Here is a 24,872-nt window from a genome sequence, read left to right as displayed (position 1 = left end):
AAAATTATGTGTGTTGATATATCAACTGTCTTTACATGCTTGAAAGAATAAATAAATCAAATCAAATACCTAAATGACTCATTTATTTTACCAAAAAACATAAGCAGTAACTGAACAGCATTGAATTAAACCAACCAGAACTCAGTCAAGTGAAACATTTCATAAATGTGTCACAATCAAGGTCAGAATCAAGGTTCTTGTGTTTCAAGTGATGCTACTCCACTGCCTATCATAGTGTGCAAATCCCTGTTTGAGCCACGCACTTTCCTTTCTCCCAAACCACCCATCACTGTCTACTGAAGCAATAAGAAGACTGCAACCCACTTCCCTTCTGAAGAACATCTGAAGGTCGCTGGGAGGAATGAGTACATGATAAACCGCTGCACAAGACACACAAGAGACATACGAGTACATGATAAACCGCTGCACAAGACGCACAAGAGATCCCATTCAAAGATGGAATCAAACCACCTACAGTACATCAAACCATCAATCAAACACCAACAGCACACAGCATGAGGCTAACCCAGAGTTTTAGTGTGGGTGTGTGGGTCTATGTATAAAAGCCTGATAGCATTGTGGGTAAAACTAATTCCACTGTGACCACAATTATATGAATGCATTTATAAACACAATCAGAATGACAATTTAAAGAGTACAATTAAACATGTACTTACAGACATTACCAGTGTTGTCAAAACTGTTGAGCACTTCATTAACTCTTAGGGGCCCCAGGTTGTCCCTGAGAGACACAAAATACAGACTATCATACAGCAGTCTGGGACAATGCTGTTGTGCTTCCGTGTTACAGACAAAAAACAAGCAGGAGAATATTAATAACTATTTTAAACTTATGGCTTTGTTTCAAAGCTAAAGTATCAAGAAGTGAGCACAGATTTTATGTGTTGTGTATTTATCCAGAATCTCACAAGCTGATGAATTGTAGAGGGCATGTTTGGCTGAATTAAATTTGTAAAACATTTATAAAAAAAAAAATATACAAGTAATTATTTCCACAAATCAAAGTCTATCTTTAGTTTCAATTTTAAACATTTTCAGATGCTATCTCCCAGCCTCCATGTCTAAAATCTGCTACATCTGTGGTAACTGTCTCTGAAAAAGTAATATTTTCTAGACATTAGTTCCATATAACCACTAGCATTAGAATCATAATTCAACCTGTTCCTATACCCTTGATGATAAAAGCAGAATGACAGTGTATACAGTGGTTACTTGTTCGATACTGACTTTTACCCAACTAGTGTGATGTATGGTGCACTGTCACTGTGCTTTATAGGTGTCTGCATGGAACTACAACTTATTTACAGTATGTATACCTGAGAAAGGCACTGTACTCAGGAAAGTAGACACTTGTGTACTCCACCCACTGGTCATCTGAGGTATCACTAGGGTCTTCTGTCTCAAACCTTTTCCTACTGAAAAGGTCAAACGTGGCGAACCTGCGAACAGACACCTGTTTGACCTCCGGACTGTCCACCTGCTTGTGAAGCAGCACCTGTGAGAGTTGTGAGAGGAAGTAAAGGGCAGTTTGTGAATTTTAATTTCCACAAAAGGACATATCCCTTAACTGAGAAATCATGTCATAAAGTGTAAAACCTCAGCATTTGCATAATGAATCAGTCTTCAGGTGGAGTTCACACAAACAGAGTTCATTACTGTACTAGTACAATGTGCAGAAAGCAAGATGGCTCTGCTGGTAGAAACCTTTCTTGTCAGTTCAGTGTATAATGCAAATCTATGGGGAAATGTTAGCCCTACTTTTTCAGCTACTGCTCTGTGTAGAAGGTTCTTGTGCAGTATGTGCATAGCTCATCAGATTCTGTGGCAGGAAGAGAGCAACAGATTCCAACTGGCAACAAAGTTACACTAAATCTGGGAAAGATAACTATATTGTATATAAAATTACTTGTTGATGATGCTGATGATTACAAGTTTTACTATGTCAAACTACTACTGGAAAAAAGCTACTTTTCTAAGTGCAGCAGACTGAGAAAAGCATATTATTTATCTGTGTCCTGTCTATTTTGTTTTTAATTCCAAAGAGAGTGCGCTTCATTTCTGTAATAATAGTTGGTTTATCAAACTGAAATTACATCTATGTACATAAACTAGGGTGAAACATGACAGGAATGTCCCCATCATCCTTAATGTTCCACAGTTATGAGCAGCAGAGGGCAAATATTTGCCCTTAGGTCCTCAATACTGTGGCACCTTAGCCCCACAACAAAATTTAAAGTTTGCTCTTTTATTGTTTACGTCAAAAATTTTATATACAAGTGACTGATTATGTGTGTAGATTACTTATCAATTACATTTCAAGTCTCACAGTACAGCAGAAAACATACATCTTCCTATACCAGTCATTTTTAAAGAATAAGCGACTTAACGCTGTCCAGAGAAAGTGGCCTCTGATCTGCCTTTGAATGGGATTTTAAACCCAGTTCTAAAGAAATAAAATACTCATCAACAAAACTGTATGAGAAAAGAACTGTCAATGGATACGACTAAAAACTACCTGGGCCCCCACTGAACAGTGCTGTAAAAAAAACGGGCCCATTAACCAGTCACAAGCACAATCCATTTGTGCATATACCTGTCTCAGTAGAGTCCACCTGGCTCGGGCGACATCAGCAGCAGCACAGGTCTCAATCCCGGACGTGTGGGAATTATCCGTGCAGGTGTCTTCATTAATATTTTTCCCCAAAGGCGAAGCCGGTTTCGTCTTTTCTGCAGTAATGTTGCCGATGGAGTCCCTCTCCATTATACCTTCGAAGTTTTGAACAAAGATAAAACTGTAAACAAATATAGTGGCTGTAGAGCTGTCACAGTTATCAGTAGCAATACAAAAATAAGGCTTTTTCGTAAACTACACCAAAGCATAAACGATCGCAGATTCAGATTTCCAGCTGTCACCTGTTACACTCACAATGGACGCATGCTACTTCCGTACACTTTTGGCTTTTTAGACATAGCAATAGATTGTCGAAACAAATATGCTCGATTATCAGTACTTGCCATGAGATACAGAAGAGGGATTAAGTGGTGTTTCCCCTTATCTTTACATAAATTTATTCCTAACCACAACCACTCGTCTGTTATGATGCTTTAATCCCGAGTCTTGGACCCTGATACCTGCCGATATTTCAATTACAAATTGTTGGCTGAGCATATCTGAATTGGATTATTTCAGTCTTGCATTGCTCACTACGTCATCAACAGCGGGCTTTGTTTAGGAAAGCATACACGTGTGTACAATTTGGCCACTGTTGTCAATGGTTAAATAACGTTTGATCGACTTAAATAACAAAACTATAAATGTTACAGTTATATAAATATAATGATTAACTCTATTTTTTTATGTAAAACGTGTTTACAGTCGTGAATATGGCCGACTTGACAAGTGACAACTAGCTACTTAGAACCACATACACTTAGCTCCCATCTGTTAATCTAGCTAATTAACAATGGTCGTTCTCTCCTCTCTGCTGTGTGTTCGTCTTGTTACATCATCTGGGTTGCGATTTTTGAAGCCCACCATTTGCACACGAACAGCATGGCTCTCCACGTCCATCCAGCGTAGTTACACGTCGGTAAGGGTGTTTATGATGCTGCGTTTAATAACCATGGACCTGGTGTAAGATTACTGGATGTTAATTAAGATAGCTCCCACTAACGCAAAACCATTCATTATTCAGTACGGTTTCGGTTCACCACGCTGACAAAACTAGTCCTGTAGAAGCCATGGATGGTGCTGAAACTGTTCCCCTGTGGTCCACTGCACTGACACAATAAGTTCAAGGGAATGGACACTTTATCACCTGTGAAATGTTATTAATGTCCTACGTTTTCATTTACTATGTGTCAGTTTTGTTTGTGTAGCACTTTCATTCACAGTGGCAATTCAGAGTGCTTGTCAGCAAAAAAAGAAATTGATCAAACATAACAAATTCATACAACAAAAGTAAAAATTACAAATGAAGCCATTGTCATCTAACAATAAAATGAACATAAGCATGCTTCATATGATTTACTCCCATATTAGTGGTCTGTTTTTGACGTTGCCATAATAACAGTGAAATAACATCTACATGCTACTTAACCCTGGTTTACAAACTATAATCATTTTATTTAAGTGTCTTACCCCTGTCACTCTTGCACAGAATACAGATATTTTCATGGAAACAACAGTGGCCCTTACAGATGGTGCTTGGTGTTACTGGCTTATTATGTCTTTTCATAATTAATACCGTTTTATTTCAGGGCTCTACAAACTCATCAGTAGGTCATCTCAATTCTGGACCTGAGAGATACAAGGACTTACAGAGGTATTTCAGCAGGTTTTTTTTTGTTCTCCAACATACCTGATCATTCGGTGGTAAGTCCTGCCTTCTGCTTCACACTCAGTTTATTTTATTAAAATAAACAGATATCAGTCCCCTGATTACCTGATGTGTAAGGACAGCAACCAAGTTTAATATAATCCATCTCATAGTGTTATGACTACCAACATTTTGGAAGAGTACTGTTGCATTCATCTGGCTGTTCCCTTGCTAAGATGATAACTTGGGGCATTTGTGAAATTCAACATTATGTGATTTCTCTTGTCGCAGGTCTGTGGACAGCACCATGTGTATTTCTTTGAAAGAGATAGCATCTACAGAACTGACAAGAGACTGAGTAAGCAGAAAACAGCTTTTTTTTAAGAGGCACACAGGAAACTAGGGGTGAGAGAAGGGGACATGACCTACAACACAAACCCCAGGGTAGAGTCAAATTGTTGAACTTCTGGTTATGTGACATGTGCTTTAACTGTTCATCTACCAAGGCACGCCACATAAAGGAAACTTGAACACAGAGATATGTAGTTCATACAGCCATTTATTTCAGCAACATGGTAAAGACAATTGGAAGTGTACATAAAAAGGAGAATACAGAAAATAAACTGCAGCACCTTTTTCTAATATAACCTTAGTCCCACTTCTGTATTACAGCATTATTACTTTTTATGTGCTCCATTATTAAGGGTAGTGGCATTTACACTTTTGTGAATGAGTTTCCTCTCTTCATTTGTAGGTGAGCCGGACCCAGAGCAGGTGCTAAATCTAGGACACGTCTCTAGAGGGAATGAGAAGGCAGGACTTGAGAATGAAGCGAGGAAGCAGATCTTTCAATGGACCATCCAGAGAATACGCCTGTCCCCACAGGAAAAGCATTTTGCTGCCATGCTAAAAACTAATCACAGAGAAGAGCTGAGGTGAATTAGACAGAACAGGATTTGGCTCACAGAATACCTTTGATTTGGCAGCAGTGTTTTTTTTTTTCCATGTTAAATTTTAAAATGTTAAATTTACTTTTCATGCTGTGATGGACCAGGTGTGTGGTTGTGAAACTTGAAAGACGAAATTCCTCTCCTTTGGATCCCTCCCCCATCATACTCACACTAGACAACGTCTTCAGCTTTGGTATGTTGTAAATAGTTGGCCTTGTAAAAGCGGTATTTCAGTAGCAGTAGAGGTAATGTTCTTGTGTATGCCTGTGTCTTCATGGGTGAAGAGTGGGCCTCGGATGATGTCCTGTTTTACACAACTCTGGAAGGTCAACGCTGCAGCAGAGTATTTCATCTGGACCTGACCTCCACTGATGCCAGGATACGCTTGGTGTATGAGGAAACACGGCCTGAGTAGGTGTAATAATGTGATATTTTAGCTGCTTCTGCCCCCGCTCCATCTCTAATTGAAACACCACATCTCCCCAGTGTGTTTGTGGAGGTTGCCCTTTCCAGAGACCGACAGATACTGAGCATCAACTGCAGTAGCAGGACCAGTTCAGAGGTGCTGCTAATTGACACAACAACATCCAGTTTAGAGCCTTTCCTGGTTCAGCCACGCCAGCCGGACCTCCTGTACCATGTGGAGCACTGGAGAAGGTGGCTGATTATACTGGCTAATACAGGGCCTGGACAGGAATATCAGGTAGAGTTGGTACAGTTTACGTACACTACCATTGACATTTAGCAGTTCAAGTCGAATGTATAACCTTAAATGGTACAAAGCTAAGAAATAAACTGCCAGAGGTAGAACAAGCAAACAAAAAAGTTTTTGTTCTTAGCCACCATGTAGTTTGTTCATTTTACTGTATGACTAGAAGTAGTTGGTCCCTAATAGCAACTTGATTCTGCTGTGGTAATTCTGGGTAGTACATTTAGAAGAGGAGGAACATGCAGATAAATTGTGTTAATTTTAGGATCTTTTTTCTTAAGTGAGGAGATTTATCCTTCTGCATGCTCACTAGGTGGTGCAGGCCCCGCTCTCAGAGCCTTCCATAGTCTCCTGGATCTCATTGTTTGGCCCTGGCCCTGGCACTGCAGTCAAAGACATGGATGTGGTCGGGGATCACTGTGTCTTGGTTGCAAGACTGCCAACCAGCGAACTTGCCCTAATCGTGGTCCCGTTGACCCATCCTGAGGAAGCATACACTGTACAGGTCAGTGTGTCTGAAATCTCTGTTTAAGCTATTTTTTTTCTGTCTTTTGCGCCTTTGCTAGTTTGCACATATGTTGCTTCTTTTGCTTTTTACTTGCTCAGTGTTGCATTTATATTGTTGCATTGCTTTATGTTTTATCCTTACATATTTTCTTAAACTCATATCCTATTTTCCCAGCTCCCCTCGTGGGTATGTGCCATCGAAACCAAGAAACCAGGCTTGGCAGACCAACACGATGTGTTAGAATTCCTGATCTCGTCTCCAGTCCACCCACCTGTGCCCTGCTGTCTGTACCCTGAGGATAAGCTGCTTTTAGCAGGCTCTGGAAATGTGTCCTTCACAGAGAACCTGGGCAATTATACCATCACACGCTTAGATGCCTGCAGCCAAGTGAGAAAATTTGATATATAAGACATATGCACACTTACTGACACAGTATCAGCAGGGAGTCAAGTGTTTTGTATCAAGTGTATGCTGACAAAGCTTTTCTTTGGCATGTAGCCACCAGAGACAGAAGAGCTCAGCAGTATGCACTTTGCCATGCATCTCACACACCTACACGGAGAGCAGCAAGTGATGACATTCACTAAACAAATGTGTCATTATCATTCAATGCTTAGTCACCTCTCCTCGTTACATTCTCCAGACCAGTCTCTCTGCCTCTACTGTATAGGATGGTACCTTGGTGCCACTTACACTGTTTCATGCAGTACCTGTGGAGGGTTTGAGTTCTGCGCCACTGCTGGTCCATGTCTACGGAGCTTATGGCAGAGATCTCAATATGGAATTCTGCCCAGAGAAAAGGCTGCTGCTGGAGCAGGGATGGGCTCTGGTCTACTGTCACATCAGGTGAAATGTCACTTCTCTAACAGCCTAAAAACTAATTTGATTGGCTCACCATTTTTTGCTGATAAGTTAGGCATGCTTTATGGAAATAATACATGTGCTTACATTGAATGTTGTTCCAGGAAATTGTTAAAAAACTGTCTGTGAAGGCTAATTAACTCTGGAATTCAAATTTAGTTTTGATTACTTTGTACCTTTACACCTCCCAGAGGTGGAGGGGAGCGGGGTCTGTCCTGGCAAAGACAAGCTCGTGTGGAGGGGAAGCAGAAAGGAGTGGAGGACCTTCAAGCCTGTCTCCAGCACCTCTTCTCCATAGGAGTCTCCTCTCCTTCACTCACTGCCCTTACAGCCTGCAGTGCTGGGGCTGTGCCAGTGGGAGCAATGTGCAACAGACACCCACACATGATGCGGGCTATCACACTGCAGGTGAGATGTTAGATCATTGGAGAATTGTGTGTTTGTGTGCATGTTTTTTGGAGATTATGGCTCTTAGTGTATGTCTGTGTTGAGAGAACAAGAATATTTGGGACTCTCTGTTTTCCTCTAGGGCATTTTAGCAGAGAGGGTGTTTACCGATCTGTAATGGTTAAATAGAGATTGAAGCAGAGTCCACCTGCTCAGTACACCATGCTCCACCGCACATGACATTTATCCAAAGCCATCTATCTTCCTTTGCTCAGGCTCCTTTCTTGGATGTGCTAGGAACAATGGAGGATCCCAGCCTGCCTCTAACTTTGGAGGATAGAGAGGAATGGGGGGACCCTGTAGGGAACCCAAAACACAGACTTACCATCACCTCCTACTGCCCTCTTCATAACATTACTCCTCAGGTATGGAGGAAAGACTAAAAAATTTAAAAGTCTAGCTGTTTCTGTGCATTGGCTTGAGTAAAATGTGTCATCCTTCTGTGTTTTGACTGGCACAGATGATTTCCTTTGTTCACTTGGCTTCTCATGGTCATAGAACGAGAGATGGATTTTAGCACTAGATTTTTAGGTGTCTTCTGTGATGAAGGTTGTCTTGGTTTCTTAGATTTGGTCTGCCTTTCAGATTTGCCTGTAATGCTGTGTACCAAACAGGTCATTTAGACTATGCTGGAATCCCATTTTAAATTCTCAGCCCCACTTTCTGGTCCGGACCCAGTGTTTAATTCACCCTGTGCTATTCAGTCATTTTCTGGCTCTCTCTGAAAACAACTAGTTTGCACCACTGAAAAATATACCAAAGCTTTACAAATGTTGGTCTTTAAGATGTAATAATTAATAACTTTTGCTTAGCACCATAATGAAACTGATTGTCCATCCTGTGTAAATATGTACTTGTGCGTTTGTGAGATAGCGCTACCCGTCGATGCTGCTGACAGCCTACAGTGGTGATGCCAGGGTTCCTCTAGCAGGTGTTCTCAGATACACTGAACAGCTAAAGAAGGCCATTCATACACACTTCACTGTTAATCCAAAGACAGGTATGTACACTCTCACACATTTTGTCACAGCTTAATTACTTGTTGATCATGTAGGTGAGCGTGTGCAGCCATACTTTAAAGTATCGATGCACAGATGAGTCAGAATTGGCCAGTTTTTATCTTGATCAGCTATGAACGGTGACCGGCTGATCACTCTGAAATATCCAGTTCTGTGCTGCTCATGCACAACGGTCCACATTGCGCACACAGTGGCACAGGCTGAAAGCGTAGCATGTGCAGCGAAAAGTGTCTTTTGGTCACCTTGAGCAAGGCTCATGCTCGTGTCTATACTGGCCGTGTATTCACTCGAGCATTGGAAGCACTTGTACAAACAGCACACACAGGAGCCTAGAGAAACACATTGGAGTGGGGGTAAATATAATTTATGCATCAGAGGTTTCAGCTCCCAAGAGTTGTGTCAATGGGCATGTCTGCATAGTAGCAACTATATGACGGTCTAGCTAGGTAGAGCGCTAATAACATCTGAAGTTCATGACGAAATGTCGGCTAACTGCTCTCATTTGCCCATAGACTCTTTCTCCCTCTCACTTATAATCTGCCTTCACAAAATTGGTGGTACTCCTCTTTACACTCCTCTCTCTCTGTCGCACTGCTTCCACTCTGTCTCACGTGGACACATTATCTCTCTCCTGCTTTCACTGTCCTGTTGCTCATACACAAATACACTAGGCAGCTTAAGTGTATGTGTGTGTGTGTGTGTGTGTGTATAGGTCTCTGATCTGTCTATGTTCTCGGGAGTCTTTGATAAAGTGCTGATGGCATAACGTGCAAACGAGTGGGCGGTCCCATTAGTGTGGCAAAGGGAGAGTGTATCAGAGCGAGAGATTAGACGCCACAGACCGGGAGCTGTCAAGGTCAAGACCACACTTGTGAAACGGTCCATACCAGAGACTGGGGGAGGGTTAGAGCTCAATATCAGATGGGAGCAAGAATGAATGAAAGGAGAGTAAAGTGAGTAAAGAGTCAGAAGAAGATTTGAAGACAAGATTTGGGGCAAGTGGACAGAGAGAAAACAGGGAAAGGGAACAAGAAAAAAATATTAGAGAAATGTCCAGGAGAAAGTTTAGACTACAGATCATTTTCTCTCTTTCTTCTCCTTTTTTAGAATGTGAACCTGCTCCAAACATAGTTCTAAATATCCAACCTGGAGCAAACCACTCTGGACCAGAGGACTTTGAGCTGATGCTGGATGAGGTAAGAAATTCTCCTGCAAAATGGCAAAAGTCTTAAAAAGATTTCTAACTCGGGAAAAATATTTTCTCAGGTTTTTAACAGTAGACTTTTTAAATATGTGCTTCCAAGCACATCTACAGATAAGTTAGACACAAGTAGCCCAATTTTTTCAGTTTCCCCAATCACACAAAATTTTGCCATGTGGATAGACGTTTTCATTTTCATTTTCCAAGGCTTTGAGACACAAATGTATTAGAGGTGAATGGAATTATAGTTTTATTTACCAATCAAATGACTCAGCAGCTAAATCTGATTTGCGCCTGGATGACTAAAGCATCCAGTAGGTGTTATGGATGTTTAACTGGATGTTTCCTCACACTGAGGACAACAGACATTAGTTGGATTGATGGTCACAAACTGAGATTTCTGTTTGTGTCTTTTCTTTCCAAAACAGGAATCCCTTAAACTAGCATTTCTATACACAGAGCTGGGCCTGGACCCTCCTCGGCCTCCGCGCAAGCGAAAGAGATAGCGAGGCTATCGGGAGGCAGTTGGACATTAAGCTACCAAAATCCAACCACGACCACTATAATGACACAATTCCAGTAGAAGAGAAGACGACAACAATGAATGTAACTGCAATGGGCCTCTTTATTATGACAAATCTCTTACAGAGGAAACACCAGATCTTGATTTAATTGCTGCTGTGAAACTAATCACTGAATACGGCTGTCTGTTTATACTAGCATTTGTAAAGTATGCCCATGACCCCCAGATAGCAGGCCTTCTCTGAGATGTAGCACTGTTTGGGGTGGTTGAGATTAAAGCGAGTGTAGGAGGAGTACTGAATCACCAAACCCTCTCCTGCTTCTGTCAGAATGCGAGACTTTTGCAGTACCTTACCATCATTGACTGGTTTTGTACTCATCAGGACCTTCAACTGGTCTGGTAACTCATGAACAGAGGAGAGATCTGTGACCGCAGATTCTTTGCCAAAGTTAAGCACCATGAGGAAAGCTTGGTCGAGCCCGTCAAGCTCTCTGAGGTAAGAAAAGACTTTGGCATCGGCATGGATGTAGCAGAACCACCCACGGTGAAGGGAGAGCTCGGACTGACGCAGAGTGTTCAGGAAACGGTACTGAGCCAGAACGGAACCTTTATCTTTCTTCTGGACCTAGAAGAGAAACGGCGGCAAAGGAATGCATGATCTAACAGAAGATAAGCAGCTCTGGCCAGATGTTCCTCTAGATGTAAGAGTTCTATACCTCCACGTTGACGCTTCTGTAGTCAGGGTGTACAGGCAGCCAGGTGATGTTGGTTATGCTGTTAAAGCCTGCATTCACGTCACTACTCCACTGCATCGGAGATCGCTGAGGGTCCCGACTGGCACTCTGCAGTGAAAGACAGGACTCATGTTGGCACTTCAGCTTTTTCTGTCAATGAACGTGTGGTTACACAATGTATGCCTTATCAATTTATTAGGTACACTAAGATAAAATTAATGCCAATGTCCAAAATAAATACTACCTTTAAAAAGATTGTTTTTTCCTTCTAAAAAAATACTGATTCAATACTGTACCCTTGTCCAGGCTGTGTTCTGTGGTGCAGTTTAAGACATGTTTATACTCATTTATTCACTACACACATTGTCATGTTGTAATGTGATATTTTTTATGTATCTACTACACTGGGGAGAGACGTTACAGTGGGTATTTGTGTTTTTTTTTCTGGGTGTGCACAGTACTGACTGCGTTGTATTTGCCAGCAGGGTCCTGGATCTGACTGTCTGTGACATTAATGTTCTCCATGCCGATCTCCTCGCCGTAGTAGGTGGTGGGCGTGCCTGGAAGGGTCAGCAGCAACATGTTGATGACACGAATATAGGTCTGGCCAGCACTGGAGCCAATTCGAGGCTTGTCATGGTTCCCAACCTGGCAACAGTGGAAGTGAGAGAAATACCTGAGTGGGGAGGGGAATGACATATCCTAAGCTGGAAAGGAAGAAGGCAGTGTGCAGGTGACAGATGGGAGAAAAAGCTGACGTTAGAGTGAGGGTTACAGGATAGATAAAGTGGGAGCAAAGCCTGAGGCCGGCTGAGATGGAGAGACAGTGGGGTTAAACTGTCACAGGGAGTAAATGACACTGCAGCAGTCAGAGAGCAGTGTGCAGTATCCTCCTCTTCAGGTTTTGTTCCCGTGAGCTCTAAGATGGGCAGATCAGTGTGGCTCATACTGGAGACACCTCTCTGTGATAAAAGAAATCTAAATCAACTTGTAACTCATCACATGATCTGACACGAGCTTTTAATGTTAAACAGTTAGCACCCTGTGTAACAAATAAAATACAAAGCTGTCTGTGGTTATAAAAACACTGAAGAAAAACTGACATCAAGAAGAAGCAGCTTTATTGTCATTGTAACACTGTGACACGGACAACAAAATTTAGTTTGGAGCCGAGGGCCATGGGCCGCTGCGTGCGTACGCGTCGCCATCACGGGCAACTTGGGGGTTCAGTGTCTAGCCCAAGGACACTTCGACATGTGGACTGCAGGCACCGAGATTCGAACCTTTAACCTTCTGGTTGGGAGACTGCTCTACCCACTGCACCACTGTCACCCCCATCAAGACATGCTGGCACAGAAAAATGTGGTTATAAATTAAACTAATGTTGATTGTGCAAGTTTAATATGTGCCATGATACAGCTCAGCCATAGAAATCCCTGATTTGATCTTGTGGCTTTTATTATTCTGATGGAGATCAGGAAGACCAAGCATATTTAGCAGAAAGGTGGGGTTTTGGGATTGTCCCTATGTGGCATTCTCTTTTATAAAGAAACAAATTCATAAATAGGTTTGTGATGACTCACCACCCAGTTGGGCCATTTTCCCTTGGGCATGTTGGCCATCCAGAGGTGGACCAGATGTTGAATCCACAGGCCACTGGTGTTCTGAGGCAGGTCCAGCAGATAAAAGTTAAAGGGGAAGTCACTTTCTTTAACCAGCGAGCTGCCATAGTACATCATGGTTTTGTCCACCTCGTGATAATCATAGGACTCTGTCACCATGAACCTGGAGTGCAACAAGAACATACGAATTATAGCGTTAAAACGATGACATGCAGGCCCAGGACATGTCATACCTCCTCTTTCATTCCCATACTTCCTGTCTATATCTTCACTGTCAAATAAAGGTAAAATAGTAGGAAGATTGCCATATTATGTCAGTTATTTATTGGTTTATCAAACAGATTTATTAATCCCACACCAGCTGTCTTTGTCATTTATTTTTTATTATTCAGAATTTATAATATTGAAAGAGCTTATTTCATACTACATCTTTATGGCTTCTGTCTAAAATTCACTACATAAGAATGCATAACATGCAAAAGAAAGTTGGAATGGTGGTTTTTGTGAAGCATATGGCATCATCATATGTAATAGCTCCTGTACCTGTATTTGCCAGGTTCGCGGCTGTAGATGTCCATCTCTGCCCTCCAGTCCCTCAGCAGGTCATGTAACCCCAGCTGACTGGTGGTGTAGTCATGGTGGAGGTCCCACTCTGATGTTATAGATTCCTGCAGTGTCGCAAATATAAAGAAATATGAGGCAATGTAGCTGGCACTGGTAATGTAGCCTGTTGAACAAGTAGCCTAAGTCTTGTGCTCAGGGTTTGCAAATGGTTAAAGCAGGGGAGTGAGTAGTGGATCATTATGGTCAAGTTCATGAGATCATCAACTACAGTGGGTTAAGAGGACTCAAAGGTATTTTTCTCTTCCCACTGGCAGTGAGGAGAGCTTTGGTATAAATGTTTTCCTTTGTTGGGCCAAAGACCAGTGTCTGGTCACTGGCCAGTTAACTGGAAAACAAGAAGAAACCAGATACAGAATGGTGATCACGTGGTAACAGACTTTTGGGCTCTGTAACCAAGGAGTGCTGTTGCACATAAGGAATGTTCAATGTTTTGTGCTAACTAGCTTTGTTGGTACATTTCTGGTTATAGTCTTCATTAAAGAAGGGTAAAAAGATAGAATACAGTGAAAAAAGTATCTTATGAAGTGATACCCATATGGAAATTCACTCCGGTGGGCCCGACTACATTACAGAGCACTAGATTAACAATTTTAAGGGAACCAGCTTGGTACCTGCTCAGTACTGAAAGGCCTATTGTGTGTCATTATGACTGGGTGAAACTGAAGCACAGAGGCAACACACAACTCCACACAGAAAGGGCCAGCCATGAATCTATTCAGACGTAATTACTGAAGTGCTCAGCACTGAACTGACATGCTGCCACATAAGCGAACCATTCAGCCAAGACAACACACATCAGTTTGCCTGAAATGAATGATACAACTGGCACTAAACCACTAAAGCAATAATGACAACACAGATAGTTGCTCAGTTATGATTGACTGAATCACATTCAATGCTGTGGTAAAATTCTTACTGTGCCAATAAACACATGTGACTCTTTATTAAAATGCTGCGGTTCCACTGTTTTGTAAATGCATGAAAATCCATGTGTGGTGCCTCACGGTGACAGAAAAATACAGCTTTTACCCTCACGGTGACAGAAAAATACAGCTTTGTTCAACTTGTGGATGGTCAGTTTGGATGTAATGCTGCAGGGGTGAGTCAGTCTCAGTATTATGGGGTTATTCTGTGGTGTGGTAGTAAATCCCCAGTGATTTACAAATCCAGTAGACTATGCCACTTTCCTCTTTGAGAAATTACTTTCCCAAAAAACTGTTTAAATGTAGGCTATATATTTTCTTAAGACCTGTTTATGCTAAATCATAGGTGCAACTGTATAGGATTGAAGAATTCTTTGTCTGCACCCTCAAATATCACTCACTGAAGTTAAATGTGGGTTGAGCCGATTCCTGGTCTTACATGAGATTACATGTTTTTGGTGGCACAGCGTTCCTCCTGCTCTGTCATCCGATATGCATCCATTTGAAATGAGAGATCAGATACAAGTCGTTATGTTCGGTGGCCATGTGTGGTCACGGAACTGAACTGAAGAGGTAACACTCACTGGTTGTTTCTTTGGGTCCACCTGTGGTTCATCCCTCAAGTGTGCAGCCTCCAGGATGTGCTTCACCGCATCCATCCGGAACCCATCCACTCCCTTGCCCAGCCAGAAACGAATAAGATCCTGAGATGAAACAGTAAATATAAAGTACTTAAAATTAGTGTGTCTATAATATGACCCTGTGAACGTGGGGGAAAGTGAGCTGACAACAGGACTAGACTCTAATAATTGTAATATTGTTTTTTTTTTACACCAATGACAAAAGGACTATTGAGTGTAAAGATGCACAATATAAACACAGGCACTGTCTGTCATTGCTTCTGTTGCACTTTGTGCCGCACATAACAGCATCGGTTAAAAACTCAAGCATTAACTGGCCTAAGTTAATGTGTAATCAGGTAATGTGTAATCATTATTGTTAGAGATTATCCAGGATTATTGCTACCACAAACACTGAGAACACAAACAGGTGGGAACAACGCTGACAAAGAGCAGCGTGTGGTCATGTAATCTTACAATGATCTCTTGGCGAACATGTGGGTTTCTGAAGTTCAGGTCTGGTTGTTCCTTGAGGAACTGGTGGAGGTAGCATTGTCCTCTAACTTCATCATAAGTCCATGATGAGTTACCAAACACACTCACCTGAGAGAAAGGAGTAGGAAGACAGGGAAGGAGCAGGAAGTGTAGTCATTAGGAAACCACGTTGTTAAAGACTGCATTAAAAAAAAAAGAAAAAAAAAAAAGAAAGCTTTTCAACTCTATCTATGTAGAGCACTGCATCAGCAGAGGCTGAGTAAAAATGTGCCCCAAAACTAAAACACCATTAACTGGTGAGAAAGTACCAACCCAATTATTAGGCCTTGGTGCAGTAGCATTGCAGTCAGTCCAGACATAGTAATCTTTGTAGTGAGGATCTCTTGCTCGGCTCAAGTTAAACCAGCGATGCCGGTCACTGGTATGATTGGGAATGAAATCCATGATCAGCTTTAAACCTGATGGAAACCGAGAAGGATTAGTATGAGTCAAAGATGTGCACGCTGCCATTGAGCCAACCCCGTTACCTCCCAAGAACAACACATGATGGTCCACCATCATTCCTCCCACCACCCACCTCCATAGGAGTATGAATACCTTTGTTGTGCATTTCAGCCAGGAGCGCTTCAAAGTCCTGCATGGTTCCAAAGAGTGGGTCGATGGCTCGGAAATCTTCCACATCATAGCCAAAGTCCTTCATAGGAGAGCGGTAGAAAGGACTGATCCACACAGACTTGATGTTCAGATACTGGAAGTGATGGAGCTGCTTCTGAATTCCTGCCAGTCCAGAAACAACACACTAAGGCAACGGAAGTGGCTTGTATCATCACTTCATTTTCTAAACAAGCTGTTCAGTTTGTAATCTGCTACAATGTTAGGACTGAGGCTAACATTAGGTTCCAATATTTCCAAACATTTTGAAGCAGTATTTTCACTTGTACTGGCTCCTTGATCACCTTAGGCCTACAACCTACATGTTCTTTAAACTGTCTCTAAAATTATGCATCCAACCAATATGTTAAACTTTAGAACCACCATATCAAATTTAAAGCTTTCCTTTGAAGTCATTGTTGTATTTTCACCTTTTAATGTATATCTAAATTATAATCAAGATGTTTCTCCATGACGTCAGGTGCCCCCCTCCCCTACTAGTTTTGTTGTCAAAGAAAGGGTTTGATGGAGCAGCCAGCAGCGTTAGGGGTATCTCACCTTTGAGGTCTCCCACTCCATCACCGTCCGAGTCTTTGAAGGACCGAGGGTAGATCTGGTACACCGGGGAGGCCTGCCACCAGGCAAGGCACCGCGGCGACAGCGCGATCACCGTGGCCGTGAGCGCTATCAGCGTCAGAGTGCAGGCTATCGTCAGCCAGAACAGGATCTGTCGGGGGACCCGGTACCGGGCCCGAGAAGAGTACAGTACCAAAACCTCCTTAGGCATCCCGGCGTACGGTTTGACCTGCGTGTACACATCAGCCGCGTCCGAGTCCAGCCTCACCGCGGGGGAGTCCTGCTTCCCCACCGGGTTGGGGTCCGTGGTGTCGTACGCAGGGGTAGTGCCTTCTGTATCCTGATACCCCGGGTTCCTGGTGCAGTCCCCCAGCTCTAGAGTACCGGCATGTTTCTTAAAACGCATGATTAGACTTCTTTTAAGGAAACTCTTAAAACAAAATCGGTTGCTATAGATCTTCAGAAAGACCGAGTGAGTGAATGAGGCAATGATTAGTACCTACTCAGAAAGGGTCATAGTACGCACAGTCCTCTCCTATCTGCCCTCCCCTGTCTGTCCCTCTCTCTCTGTGTGTGTGTGTGTGTGAGTGTGTGAGAGAGAGTGAGTGAGTGAGTGAGAGAGAGAGAAAGCAGTGATATCTCTGGAATGTATGAAACTGGAGAGTTTGATGGGAATGGATAGGGATGAGCTTATGGAAGTACATCCGCGTCAAAGCGTTTGAGTACGCACAAACCTAGTCGGCATTCGCGAGAGCGCAGGCACATATTTGTAAATGCAGAATCAGATTTGAGGACAATCCTGCCCCAGCCTGCGCTCGTTTCTGAGCCTGCACTCCCAGATTTCCCCACTTGGATTCATATATCCTTTGGAAGAATGGTGTTCCCCGTCCCGCAGTTACTCTACTTTGTACTGAACAGTGAAAGCTTTCAAAAACCACACGCTGACATTTCAAGATGGCACTAAAAAGAAACAGTTCAAACTGTTTAAACTTAATCTTTATTATGTTTATGTTCAGTGTATGGTTTGTAACATCACAATAGCCATACTGGGAAATTAGTATAGGAAGAAGGGATGGTGAAAACCCTGGGTGTCTCATAAAACGTCCCTCCACTGAGTCTTCTCAGAGGCTCGAGGGCAAGTGGATCATACCTCACTGTCAAATACATCCGCTTATCGTTACCTTATTCTGTCTTCAAAATACAGCATTTTTATAAGCGTTAAAAAGCACTGGAATAAATACAAACAAGTGTGGAATTCATCATTGCCATCATACATCTGTCAGTGACCAGCGAAAGAGAACTAGGGTTCATTTCCATTCTAAAAAGCACACATGAGGAATGTCATGTCTGTCTTTCACCGTTTTACATTTTTGTAGCAGTTTCCAAATTCTCACCTCCCTTTGGGCATCCTCACAGTCGCATCAACTGAGCCGCAGACTACGTGCTTTGTAAAACTCTCTTTACTAAACAAATCAAAGCAATAAGTCTGGGTCAAATTATTGAAGAGTCACTAAACCTCTGGTCTCCTTCAAACAAGTCAGATTCCCATTTGAGTCTTGATATTATATTCCATAACCAACATAATAATCAAGCACTTTTTTCTCAAAAAGGCGAGAGCTTGTTTTGTCATGAAGCGACTGATGAGGAGAGAACGTGGTGCTGCTGCTGCAGTGCTGCTTGTATTCAGTCCATGCAGTGGAATCAGTGTGAATATGAAGAATTACATTCAGAAAAATAAAATGTCTCTCCGAGCCCAGTGTCTGATACAGCTTAAACAAACCTAAACCTACGGCTGTGTTCAGTGTGGTGAATGTTATACAATGGACAAAAAAAACAGGACATACAAATTGTGAAACAGCAAAAAAATGTAGTTTATAAATCAAATATCCTGCTGTCCCTCTCACTTTTGTTTTTCCATGCGTCACCCTTTGTTACCTTGCCTCTACAACACTGTTCCACCACACTGAACATGCCAACATTATCCCCACCCACCCACAAAAATACACTGCTCCCTCAATCACAAAACATGCCCAACTATATCGAGCATACCCTTCCCATTGCCCTCCACCACAAACAAAGATTAAAACAATGCAACCGCAAAAGAACTACACATTCAAGTACCTATTTGTCATATGGCACCAAGATCAACCAACATTTACCAGCCTGCAAACTCTCTTTCAATACTGCCACTTCAGAAAGCACAATGAATGTGCTGCTCATATATATAGCCATAAGTGTGTCTACAAAAGGGAATGCACATGTAAAGTATGTATATCCGATTTGTTTCTGTGCACATTTATGTCAAAAGGACTGAAATTAAAAAGCTTTTTTCTGACAACCATTTGTTTCTGAAAGCTCAATTTTTTTTTTTTTTTTTTTTTTAGTGCTTGAGTTGACAGAAATGAAACAGACTCCTGGTTGGTCCAAAGAGTCAAGCCAGACCTTTCCTAGCAGCAACCCCCAGTGCCTTTGAGGCTAGGTCTATGAAGGTAACTGTGGAAAAATTAAGGATAGCAATTTCAGTGACAGTGTGAACACTGTGCTGGACGTGGGTCTATTCTCCTCCATCCTACAGTCACTCACCCACCCTGGTGTAACACCAAAAAAAGAAAAAAGCTTTTCTCTGCCAGTCTGCTATACAATGTATTTGTGTTTTTCCATCAGTATAGGTCAGCCGGCTATAAGTGTGTGGAGCCAGGCAGCCACAGGTTGGCCCATTTCTACCTGTTGGTATGTAAACATGCTGGGTTGGGCTCCTGCCCAGGGCTGAGTGAGTTCAGCATTTACTTTTTATCCGTAATTTCACTGCAGCAAGATTTGTAAAATGGAGTCTCTCACTTGGTCTTCTGATGACAGGTTTAAATAATGCCCAGTACCAAGGGTTTCATGTTGCAAGCTAGCAACACCACACTGGCACCATGAGTTTGTGTCACTTTAGCAGCTCTCGCCGCCCCCACGTGATCAAGGTGCAGAAGATTAACAATGCATTTTATGGCGAAGTGGAAACACAAACCACACTGACTTGGAAGCTGCTCAGCAAGGCTCCACCGCCAACACCTCAGAAGGGCTGACCCATGCTGATAGAAAAACATGCATTTCAAGCCCCCTTGTCATTTAGATAACTACAGCACTCTGAAAAGCCATACATATTAAATTTTTTTAAAAGGAAATCAAAAATTGTAAATGGATTTTTTAAATAAAACCAAAAATGGCATTCTGTTTTTACACAGGTTATCTGAAAGATTAAAATAAAGGCAAGTTGTAGCACAACCTGGACTGAATGTGCTGAGAGACGCGGAAGAAGAAAGAAGGAGGTGAGGGTGGAAATCCTTGATCCCAAACCCCGTCTTTGGAACTGAACAGTTGACACAGCTTGGACTCATTTAGTTTGTCTATACACACACACACACACACACGCACACCAAATACCATGTCTGGGAATCAATAATATAATATAATATATAATTATTAATTAAATATATAATTTCTTTTCATTTCTTAAACAGCAGGCTCAAAAGCTTATGAATCTGGCAATGTCTTCCAACACAAATAACAGTTAAATCTCATCTGTCATATGAAGTGAGAGAGAGAGAGGGAGAGAAAGCAGAGACAGAGGGCAAAAGTGAGAATAACATTCTTTAAGAAAGGAGTGTGCAGGGACATGCAAGAAGAGTCAACACACTTTCATTGAAATCGTCTCCATGTCATTCCTGTCCACAGTTAGGCACGCAGGCCCATGTCCAGCTTTAGTTTGGACAAGGAATTGAGGGGCTGAACTGAAATTTGTTACCAGATAGGCTTGGTTCTCTTAGAAGTGCTCCTGTTGTGTTCAGGTGTGTAGCCTCAGATGATGGGCTCTCTGGTCTTTGGATAGCAAGGACTAAATCTGGGAGTTCTGTGAGGCTTTCTCCAGTAAGCTGGGTGCATGTGCAGGGGAAGTGTTGGGCCCTGTTTGAGTACCAGTAATGCCCAGAACCCCAAGCTTGTCTGAAGGTGAGAGTCGCAGGCTTGTGAGGTCGATCAGCTGCCAGTTAGGCACAAGTCAAGTTCATACTTCAAAACCAATAATGCCATAAAATTCAACCAATAAGCCACTGAAGTCCATTCACCTTACAAACATCCACGAGTGGCTGGTTTGGTAATGGTGGCCTGACTGGCTGTAAAGTTCTCTTTCTCAGTTCTGAGCAAGGCACCGTAGAGTCCCACAGCCTTCAGAGCAGGGCTGCTCATGTGTTTCCATCAACCCACAACAAAAACAACCACCACAAAGAAAGCAAAAAACACAAGGGGAAGAGAAAACTGTGCTTCCTTGTATCTCCTCTGATGGATAAAATCTATATGTAGTTGTCCTGTCAGACCATCAGTGCAGCTGTTCTCATTTTCTACAGCTACGTTTTATTAAAGAGTCAACTAAATCTGTTTTGCAGTCCTCCACATTTGGTGTCTTGTGTGTTTTTAAAACTAGTGTATCTTCATCTACTCAGCATGGGGGGGGGAAATAAACTGTAAAAATCCCAGACAAAATTAAAAGATGACTATGGATGTGATCTTGTGTGGAAAAGTGGTCCTGTGTTTTGGATTGGGCAGTTGTGCTGGACAGCTACCATTGGTACTCCGACTCAGCTCCGCTCTGTCAGAGGAAAGCCACCAAGAGAGAATGAAAAGGGGGAGATGTGAGAACGAGGAAATGGGGAAGAACAAGGTAACAGAGGGGGAGAAGAAAAAGAGGGCACACTTATCAAATGCAGAAACACAATCTTTAGAGTCACACGATTTTCTTCACCGACCTCCCACCTTCAAGGCCACGTTTTCCTAGGATCAACACAAAGCAATTACAACAATTAATAAAAAGTTTAAAAGCAGTTACAATAGCAACAGCCGGGGCACACTTTCAACCTGTATAGGTTCTTCCTGCAACAATACGCCAGTACAATTCGAAGGCCTTCTGCTTTGTTGCAGGGAGGGACACACACACAGTGAATGTTATATGCTTGCGTGCAGTTGTGGAAGGACTGAGTGAGACAGCGATGCATGCGTGTAAGGCCGGTGCATGTGTTTTTGTGTGTGTGCGCGCACGTGTGTGATGTCAGAAAGTGACAGACAGGACCAGAAACAACGACCATTCATCCTTACTGAACCTGGACAGTCAGACTTCCATACACACACACACACACACACACACACACACACACCTTAAACTCTAAATGGATCCACATGCTAGACAGTCAGTCGGAGCTGGGAGTAGATACTGATGGAGTGACGGGGGAAAATGTGTTGCAGGTCACCACTTACATGCCTGTAAGAATGTGTGTATGCATGTAGATGAGGGGTTTTGGGGGGGGGTGTAACAGTTATATATGTAATCACTTACCAAATGAAACAGGAGGGCTGCGTTAATCAGAGGATGAACACATAGTTAGACAAAATGATACATCCCTTTTGAATGTGCGTGTTTTAGTGTGCACTTTACCACACACCATTTGCCAACTATATTTTCAGTTGTTAGGCGTAGAACCATCCCACTATTTGTGTTATGACCACAATTTTCTTAACGGGGGGGGGGGGGAATCATATTGATTCTAGATCTGTTTTTTTTTTCCCCAGGCTCATTTTAACTGAGGCCAAAGCTTCATGTTTTATTTATTGTCTTGCTTCAGTTACTTTTTCCTAAACATCTGAATCACTGTTGCTTGTTAATCTATGGAGCATCATGCTGCTGCCAGCACATTAGTCTGAGCTCCATCTTGGTCTGTTAACCACATTTTGGATGGGACTGTCCGCAGGCCCCATTTTTGAAAAGAAAATTTACAAACATCAGGTTTGGTTAGGTCAGAAGTATGATGCACTAGTACTATGATGAAGCTAACATTAGCTACATGAGATGATGATTTGGGGCAATGCATTAGAACATATGTCATCTCTAACAATTTTGCCAACTGTATTGTGTGCATGACATGCCTGTTTTTTCCAGCTGTTTTACTGCTAGTTGTGTTAACATAGCACTACTACTACTTTACTGTGTAAAACGTTAAGGTGGAAAATATAAGGTGTTTCACATAGTGAGGACCAGCCAAAATGTCCTCACTCTGTAGCAAGTAAAAGTACTCGTACACACACAACATCACGCATATACAAGAGTCATCCCTTTCAGCTGTCATGCTCCATCTCAGGACTTCTGATATGTCCATCACTACTAGACACACACACACGTACACCAGGTATAGCAGCTAATAAACAAGTAGACTGAGCTTTAAAATAACAATTCTTAAAAAGAACTGTCACAGTAGTATCTCTGTGTGCATTCCTCTACAGACACACCTGCTCCCTCATTTAAAACCACATACACACATGTAAGCACCCATGCACAACAAACAAACTGCTTTCACGTCATTATGTCATAGTGGGCATGTTTCTGTAAAACCTGCAGACAAGTAGAGATCTGTAAAATCCAGTTTTCAAGTTTGTGTACAAGGCAACATCCTGACGAAGTACGATTATGACCGACTCTTAGTGGAATACAATATGAAATACTGTCCACAGCCTGACGCAGGATACCATTAGAAACATGACTTTCATATTTCCCATTTTATAGATGAAAGACCACATCTACATTAGGCCGGGTTCATCTAAAGCAGGGGTGGCCAATTCCAGTCCCTATGAGGGCCGCTGTCCTGCTTGTTTTCCAGCTATCCCTGCCTGACCTGCTGCTGATTACCTGGCACAGGTGTGTTCAGCCAGTCAGAAGCTGGAAGATACCATCTTAGATGAAATTGGAGTGAGGAAAGATAAAGTGAATTGGTATCTTCCAGCTTCTGACTGGCTGAACACACCTGAGCCAGGTAATCAGCAGCAGGTCAGGCAGGGATAGTTGGGAAAACAAGCAGGACAGCGGCCCTAGAGGACTGGAATTGGCCACCCCTGATCTAAATGCATCTCTCTGCCTCCGTTTTGAATGTCTGTCCAGACTAAAACTAAGGCTGCCTTTTTGTTGTTTTCTTGAACTTACTCTGGAGGAGAAAAAAGATGGCAACACAGTTCTCAGCTTGTTCTGTGATGAAGCCATTTTCCAAACTTGGGCAGAAAAAGCACTTTTCCTCCTTTTTTTCTGGGCCACAACAAAGGTAACCCACTGCACTAGCAACAAACATGGGCTGTGTATTGTAGAACATACTGAGCACAGGAACAAACAGCAAAGACAAGGACAATGAGGCAGTAATGGTCTGAAAAGTATCTTTGGACATTTCGTAATTGTTTGTTTGCAATAGAACTGCTGAAAGGCTGACTACAGCCACTGTCCTTAACCCTATAAAACCATTTGTATCATATCTGATACGTGAGGTTTCTAAGAAAAAAAAGCAACACACACCAAAAATGCCCCATGTATCAAATGTGATACAAAAGAAATAGAAATAATCTAAATAATATGGCACCTCTATTCCTATATGCCCGGACTGTCTGTCTATGCATATATGGCAAATAAAAATTGTGAATCTTGAATTTCAAGTCATGAATTATATTTTGGATTTTGTTAAAAGGTTTAATAAACATCTCAGTTCCAAAAAGTTAGAATGTTCTGGCTATTTTTTTATATGTTGGGCTTTACAGGGTTAATGAAGGAGGAAGCCACTTTCCAAACCTACACAATGTGAGTGTTTGAAACTTTTTCAGTGAGGTATTTTATCTTGCTGCTGTCTATAGCCTTATCTACACTGTGTGTGCATGTGTGTCTCCAACTGCAACTTTTATTTCCAATATTTCTATAATATGTAAAAGCAGCGCAGAGATGAAAGATGCAGAATCACATCTGACTTCCAACAGGAAGTCCTCAACAAAAAGGGGAGCGCTATTTTCATAGCAGAGGTACAGTGGATACGGAAAGTATTCAGACCCCCTTAAATTTTTAACTCTTTGTTATATTGCAGCCATATGCTAAAATCATTTAAGTTCATTTTTTCCTCATTAATGTACACACAGCACCCCATATTGACAGAAAAACACAGAATTTTTGACGTTTTTGCAGATTTATTAAAAAAGAAAAACTGAAATATCACAGGGTCATAAGTATTCAG

The 24,872-nt window shown here is 42.1% G+C and overlaps 4 protein-coding genes across 7 annotated transcripts in view; 1 reads left to right on the top strand and 3 right to left on the bottom strand.

Moving 5' to 3' along the window:
• camkmt (calmodulin-lysine N-methyltransferase) overlaps nt 1–3,618 on the bottom strand; it is a 104,055-nt gene extending 100,437 nt beyond the window's left edge. Inside the window, exons 1-4 of one of the 3 annotated variants that reach the window (XM_020601527.1) lie at nt 3,557–3,618; nt 2,615–2,787; nt 1,338–1,516; nt 678–742 (exon numbers count right to left, since the gene is read on the bottom strand). In XM_020601527.1, the coding sequence (XP_020457183.1) occupies nt 678–742; nt 1,338–1,516; nt 2,615–2,782 (412 nt within the window). In that variant the 5' untranslated portion in view covers nt 2,783–2,787; nt 3,557–3,618. Of the gene's footprint in view, nt 1–677; nt 743–1,337; nt 1,517–2,614; nt 2,788–2,934; nt 2,984–3,556 lie in introns of those variants that run through there. The other 2 variants (XM_020601522.1, XM_020601534.1) reach the window with 2 other exon arrangements.
• A 751-nt stretch (nt 3,619–4,369) lies between these two features.
• On the top strand, nt 4,370–10,748 carry prepl (prolyl endopeptidase like; the record flags this gene model as incomplete). Its single annotated transcript, XM_020600928.1, has 14 exons — nt 4,370–4,396; nt 4,632–4,698; nt 5,095–5,275; nt 5,395–5,483; nt 5,575–5,701; nt 5,777–5,993; nt 6,313–6,504; nt 6,682–6,894; nt 7,178–7,353; nt 7,560–7,776; nt 8,031–8,180; nt 8,689–8,815; nt 9,942–10,030; nt 10,464–10,748. Coding segments are annotated over 14 exons (1,950 nt in total), but the record flags the coding sequence as incomplete, so codon positions are not given.
• On the bottom strand, nt 10,731–17,373 carry slc3a1 (solute carrier family 3 member 1). Its single transcript, XM_020601489.1, has 10 exons — nt 16,786–17,373; nt 16,174–16,353; nt 15,889–16,034; nt 15,559–15,684; nt 15,046–15,165; nt 13,458–13,582; nt 12,876–13,077; nt 11,758–11,940; nt 11,275–11,400; nt 10,731–11,183 (listed from the first exon to the last, which is right to left on the bottom strand). The coding sequence occupies exons 1-10, from the start codon at nt 17,207–17,209 to the stop codon at nt 10,752–10,754; spliced, it is 2,064 nt and encodes a 687-aa protein (XP_020457145.1). The 5' UTR covers nt 17,210–17,373; the 3' UTR covers nt 10,731–10,751.
• A 408-nt stretch (nt 17,374–17,781) lies between these two features.
• Nucleotides 17,782–24,872, bottom strand: part of ppm1ba (protein phosphatase, Mg2+/Mn2+ dependent, 1Ba) — an 18,481-nt gene continuing 11,390 nt past the window's right edge. The window contains exons 6-7 of one of the 2 annotated variants that reach the window (XM_020601500.1): nt 21,598–21,615; nt 17,782–21,433 (exon numbers count right to left, since the gene is read on the bottom strand). In XM_020601500.1, coding sequence (XP_020457156.1) covers nt 21,404–21,433; nt 21,598–21,615 — 48 coding nt within the window. In that variant the 3' untranslated portion in view covers nt 17,782–21,403. The remainder of the gene's footprint in view (nt 21,434–21,597; nt 21,616–24,872) is intronic. The other variant, XM_020601509.1, reaches the window with a different exon arrangement.

Source organism: Monopterus albus, unplaced genomic scaffold (genome assembly GCF_001952655.1).
Source record: "Monopterus albus unplaced genomic scaffold, M_albus_1.0 scaffold3.1, whole genome shotgun sequence".
NCBI lineage: Eukaryota > Metazoa > Chordata > Actinopteri > Synbranchiformes > Synbranchidae > Monopterus > Monopterus albus.
This window is presented reverse-complemented; position numbering and strand designations above follow the sequence as displayed.